The sequence below is a fragment of the Oxyura jamaicensis genome (genome assembly GCF_011077185.1).
Source record: "Oxyura jamaicensis isolate SHBP4307 breed ruddy duck chromosome 3 unlocalized genomic scaffold, BPBGC_Ojam_1.0 oxy3_random_OJ106571, whole genome shotgun sequence".
NCBI classification, from domain to species: Eukaryota; Metazoa; Chordata; class Aves; order Anseriformes; family Anatidae; genus Oxyura; species Oxyura jamaicensis.
The window spans coordinates 5,055-11,055 of NW_023303769.1; the positions used below are offsets into that span (position 1 = coordinate 5,055).

Sequence of the window (6,001 nt, forward strand, 5' to 3'; positions counted from 1 at the left end):
GCTGAAAGCAGCAGCCTTGCATGGGGGCAGAGATCATCCCGGGGCCTTGTTGGATGTGAAGCAGGTGGGCCCTGCTCAGGGCAGCAGTGCTGGATGCTGCTTGAGGCCCAGACACCCCAAAGTGGAGGAGATACCCACAAAAGGCTGAGATCCCACTGGCGTGGCCTGATGAGCGCCGACAGTGAGATGATTTGTTAGCGCTGCCCTGGGCTGTAAGAAATTAATTACATGTACCAAGTGACTAGGTTTTGATGATATATGTATCAAAAATCACTGAAGACACATTCTGTTCAGATTTTATTTGGTGTTTCATCAGCGAAGTAGCAGTGTTATTCAATATGTGAGATAACCTTTCTCTTTTAGCTGAAGGCAACTGTTTGGCTTGTGCTGTACCATTGCTGTATTGATGACAAAGTCAGTACTGATAGGGAATTTTCATGAAAGAAGAGGCACACCTTAATTCTGGGCCATACAAATATAACAATTAACACTTACAAACCATTTGATGCATTCAAAGCATTTCGGACATGCTGGCTAGCCAGCCCTACCATCTTGATGGCAAAACAGTTACATGTCTTGCTGACCATTAAACCTCATTTATACAGATGGAATGATGATGCTGAACATCCCCTCTCTTCTGACTCTATACTGGGGGTACCAAATTGTCTGATCCTGTTTCTATTTGCTTTAGCCCATGTTTTACACCAGGCCCTGGATAACTCCCTGAGCAGGACCAAAACATTCCTGCTGCTTTCACAGAGGAAAGCAAGTAGGTGGGATGTTACCCAGGTGTAATGGCACCTGGGGGAGGAAGCTACATCAGGAAATAATCTCACCTGAGAGAACCTGACCTAAACCTAGGCACAAATTAGTGTTTTCCCTCTGCTGGACCCACTACAGCATTCCCCTGGTAACACAGTACACACATCAGAATACAAAAGTCTGTAGCAGGAATCAGGATTATAGGTTTTACTGGGGGGGGGGGGGGGGGGTTCTGGAATAAATAACTCTCAGATTTTTACCAGCTCTGAGTCTCTACTCATGCTTCCTCTTCCTTTTTTCAGGGTGGAATCAGTGTGCCACCTACAACAATTGATGGATACTGTAATTGAAAAATATGGCAGAAAAACTCCCGAGGCTATTAAGGTTTTGTGAACACCTCAAATTTTGATCAAGCAAGCCAAGCAGTCCCTGACCTGTGGGGTGCATCGCTGTGACTCCCTCTTCCCCATGCAGACCCTGAGTCAGCATCGCCCGACCGTGTAGGCTTAATTTTATGTATGCAGGTTGTCCCACTGATTTCAGTAGGATTATTCATTTGCTTAATTTATTCATGTATTCCAAATGCTCTGCTGGCTTGTTGTCACAACAAAGACATGGTATGATTTTTTTGCAAGACTTCCAAGAATGCCACTGCTGCATTCACTACTTCTCCAAACCACCGTGCAGAGAAAAGGAAGCATGAACAGAACATTAAAAAAAACCATTTCTATCAGCTAGGAGCTACATTTTCCTGTTTTTTATTTTACAATGGAGAAATGAAGAATTAAAAACAGCAGGAAAGGGGTTTCTTCCACACACGGAAGAACAGGATGCAGGTCGCTGCCCACAGCAAAATCCTTTGTGTTCAGTTCCCATTTCTGTTGCAATTAAGCCTCAAGTATACAATAAAAACAGCAGAATCTTCAGGAAACTTATGTACCCTTCAAATCACATGCTTATTCTTTAGCACCTTTTTGCCTTGTAGAGCGCTAGGTTGCTGCAGTACATAACAAAGCTAGCTAGCCCTGCTTGCCCTGGAAGATGTACTGCTGTTGAACCAAGGCAGTGTTTTGCAGTGATGCCGGTGCTCACTTGAGACTGTTTTCAAATCTACAGGATTCCCTCTCCTCCAAGGGAGCAAGCCTACAGTTTGGTTTCTAGTAACGCATGGAGAAAGCCAGGAAAAATCTTCCTGTCCTGTCTGGAGGCTGTACCATTGGTGCAGGCTGTGTGACGCCTCCCTCCCGCTCAGGTGATAGGTGCTTGCTCGCATCAAGTCCCACTGAAATGAAGAGGACTGCTCCCCAGAGCACAGCGGTCAGGTCTTTGTGGTGCTGCAGTGGGTGCCTGCATTTCCCTGTGAGCTGGCAGCAAGGCCAGCAGCTCCTTCTGCCCTTGCTGCTTCACAGGAAATGCAAACCCAAAGTGAGGTGCACCTTCCCTCTGCTTTGTAGCACTCAGACTGGGGAGCAGCTTTACCCTGAGAGAGCATTTGGTTTGAAGGGGAATTAAGAAGCTTTATACAGTAGTTAGCAAACATACATCATCCAGTGCATTGTTTACAGGGAGAACGATGGAAAAAACATTCAGGCTGGGCCCCACACAAGCTTAGCCCAAGCCATCAGGAAGGGATCCTGCCCAAAAAATATGATACAACAGGAAAAGTCTGGTCTTTTGTCTGGCTGTGTTTGAAGGAGAGCATTGTTTTGTGTATTTTGCAAGTGTGTTTGCTCAGAATACACTGCAAATGGGTGAATGGTTCTTCCTAAATATAGTTTCTCCTACCTTTTTATCTTAAGCTCTCTGTCTTGGCCCCTTGTCCAAAAGGCCTGATTCTGCAGCTTTCCTGCAAGCTTGCACCTCCCAAGCTCAGCAAGGTGGTTAAGCTCCCATCCTTAGGGGGTCTGATGCTTTGGGAGGGAGCATCACTATCTCACTCCTCCAAACACAGTGCACCCACACAGGCGTGTGTATGGCTCTGGGGAGCAGTGTGGGGCTGAAGAGCTCCACTGCCCTTACAGTCTCTGCTCTGCTGGAGGAGGTTTCTGCTGCTGGAGTTCTAAAAAGGTTTATTCAACTACTTGATTACTTCTGTAATTACATTTTAAAAGGGAAAAAAAGGAAAAAATATCAAAAAAATCAACAACAAAAACTAGCTGCTTGTGGCTGCAGTTACCGGTTCTTGCCTTAGTAACACACTTAAGAATTTTAAACCCATTTCAATGAGAACAAGGGGAAGATGGGTGTTGAACAGCAGATTCCTGCTGCAGTGTAGAGAATGTGGGGGGTACAGTAGCATTTTTTTTTTTTTTTTTTTTTGAATGACAAAAGATTGTGAGGGCAGCAGGGAAACTTCTGCTTTTGCATGCCTGCATTTTAAATATAAGCAGGGGAGACCAAATGACAAAGGAAATTAATTGCTTTTCCTTTGGAAGCCAAATCAATATTTCACATTTGATATTTTTAAGCCCAGTTAGGTTTTGCAGAGCTGAAGAGCAACCTGGGCAAGCAATCACAACCCCATCCCATCTAAACCTGTCTATTCCCTATTAATTCTTTACTTCAAGGAGCAGAGATTTATAAATCAGCTAATGTTCCAGACCTTTTGCCTTAAGGAATGATTTTGGCCTTCATATCTGTGCATCTGACTCCCAGACCTGCCTTTTCTGAGGGAGAATCAGGTCCTACCTTCCATGAAGCCCCAAGACTGACTTTCAGACATGAAGGCATGCAAAATCATCTTGGACAGATAGCATCACCCGTCTCCTTCCCCCCCCCCCCCCTTTTTTTTTTTCCCTTTGCAAAGCACGCTCCTTGCCACTTGCAGCTCCATAACCCTGCTCCCCTGGAGGCACGGGCACTGTTACCTGCGCTCGCCGCCCGCCCCGCCACGGCTCTCCGGCTGCTCGGGCACCCAGCAATAGTTGTCCGCTGCACTTTTGGCTGGCCGCTTCTCCCGCTTGGCTGCCCTCTTCCTGCAGGCCAGCACAACCAGGGCAAAAGCCAGCAGCACCAGGATGGCCACCAGGCTGCCCAGGATGTAGTAGAGGAGCAGCCGGGGGCCATCGGCGCCATGCTCAGGGCTGTGATCCGACCCCAGCACCGTGGGGGCTGGCAGCATCATCCTGCTAGGAGTGGCAGAAGGGCTGCGAGTGCTCATGGTCCACGGGGCACCTGCTGTTTGGAGGATGCTGGTGGTCTCTGGGGTGCCCGCAGGCTCCTCTCTGGTGGTGGGGGTGGCGCGGCAGCCACCACCTCCATCCTCCTGTGGAAGGAAGCCAGGCGGGCAGAGGCACTCAAAGCTCCCAGGCAGGTTGCGGCAGGGCCCAGGGCAGGGGTTCCGCAGGCACTCGTCTATGTCCAGGCAGGCATCGCCACCAGGCTGGTAGCCAGGTCGGCAGGCGCACTGGAAGGAGCCAGGGAGGTTGAGGCAGAGCTGGGGGCAGGTGCCAGGCTGGGCGCACTCATCCTCATCGTGGCAGTGGCGGCCACCCGGCCCCATCAGCCGGTAACCGGGCTGGCAGGTGCAGGTGAAACTGCCAGGCGTGTTGTGGCACTCATGCTGGCAGGGCCCCTCCAGACACTCATCCACATCCAGGCAGCGGCGGCCGTCGGGTGCCAGGACGTAGCCGGTCTCACAGATGCACTCGAAGCCTCCAGGACGGGGCTGGCAGGACCCCTGGCAGGGGTTGGAGTGGCAGGCATCCTCCAGCAGGCAGGAGGCCATGTCGGGGCCCAAGATGTAGCCAGGCTGGCAAGCACATCGCAGGGGCCGCCCTGGCTCTTCTAGGCACAGCTGCTGGCAGCCCCCATTGCTGTGGGTGCAGCTGGCAGAGCAGAGGGGCCCGGGGGGGTGCCAGGCAAAGCCGCCCCCCTCCAGCGGCCCCTTGCAGAGGGTGAAGGCTGGGCCCTTGCCCCCCTCGCACACCGCCTCCGCCAGTGTGCCAAAGGGGGCTGCTGCCAGCCGGGGGCTGCGCACACCAAAGGGTGTCACGTAGCTGACCCGGCCAGGGCCCCCCAGCCAGAGGGGCCCACACATCCCCTGGAAGCTGAACTTGCAGAGGAAGGCAGGCAGCGTGGCACGGCAGGAGCGGTCAACCCAGCCCAAGGTCCCATCGGGGCCTGCGGGCCGCAGGGTGACACAGCGGGTGCTGAGGCAGGTGACCTGGGGCTCAGCCAGCCAGGCCGAGTAGTTGCCGGGCTCCCCACCGGCCACCCAGGCAAAGCCCCGCAGCGGCTCCTGAGGCTGCATGCAGTGGCCGCGCTCCAGCCGCAGCCCGATCCAGGCCGCACCAGCCGTGCTGGCTGCCATCAGCTGCCCCAGCCGCTCGGCCTCGGCCGCGCTGCCCGCCGGAGCCAGGTTACCACCGTTGTGCCGGCAGCGCTCCTGGGCACTGTTCCAGCCTAGCTCGTCCCGGTGCAGTGTGTAGCAGGCGGTGCCGGCACAGAGCACCTCGACGTCCTCGCTCCGCGCCACCGTCAGCAGCAGCAGCAGCAGCAGCAGGGCCGCGGCCATCCCGCCGGCTGGACAGACAGACGGACACTGCCTCACATCCCCTCGGCTCGCCGAGCTCGCCCCGCATGCATCCTGTGCTGCCGGGGCTCCTATTTATCACCGGAGCCTACTGCTTCCTGTAGCGTGGCCGCGCCGCTCGCTGCTTGTTGGACAGAGCTGGGATGTTTGCCTCCGTTTCTTCTCCTCCAGCGATGCAGTCTGCTTGTTCCCATTTCAGACATTTCACTGTGAAGGGGCTTTCTTTATTTTGGCCGGTGCTGCTTTTCTGTATGAGAAAGTAGCCTACGTCCTGCTTTTTTTGGTTTTAGAGAGCTTACTCTACTCACTCACCCAGTAGATATTTTTTTTCTAATCCCTAATAGGGCCTTGTAGTTTTCAACCATGCATTTGCTGAAAGCGGGGAAAAAAACAAGCCGTGGGATCCCTCGCTGTCTGCCTATGAAAGAGGCTGAATATTTGGCGTGATGTCTCATGAGCAGACTAAATTTCCAACGTGCTTTTCCCCTCTTGGTGTGCTTTAAATAGCTGGACGAGCCCTGGATTAGGAGCTGGGTCATGAGAACATCCAGGCTGCCAGGAGGGAGCCAAGCCGCTCGCCTGCGCTGAACCCTCTCCCAAGCCGAGGAAGCACTGCAGTGGCCTCAGGCTCTGGGTGAGCATCGCTGCTGCCGTGCTCTACCTTAATAACTCCTCACTTGACCTCAATCCCAGTGCAGGGCAGAG

The 6,001-nt window shown here is 53.0% G+C and overlaps 1 protein-coding gene across 2 annotated transcripts; it reads right to left on the reverse strand.

Moving 5' to 3' along the window:
- Window positions 1-284: 284 nt before the first annotated feature.
- Window positions 285-5,673, reverse strand: LOC118157158 (complement component C1q receptor-like). 2 transcript variants are annotated; one of them, XM_035311416.1, is made up of 2 exons: window positions 3,630-5,673; window positions 285-1,441 (listed from the first exon to the last, which is right to left on the reverse strand). In XM_035311416.1, the coding sequence occupies exons 1-2, from the start codon at window positions 5,276-5,278 to the stop codon at window positions 1,426-1,428; spliced, it is 1,665 nt and encodes a 554-aa protein (XP_035167307.1). In that variant the 5' UTR covers window positions 5,279-5,673; the 3' UTR covers window positions 285-1,425. The 2 variants fall into 2 exon arrangements, with proteins under 2 accessions (XP_035167307.1, XP_035167308.1); XM_035311417.1 differs by having other exon boundaries at window positions 285-5,671.
- Between the last annotated feature and the right edge of the window lie 328 nt (window positions 5,674-6,001).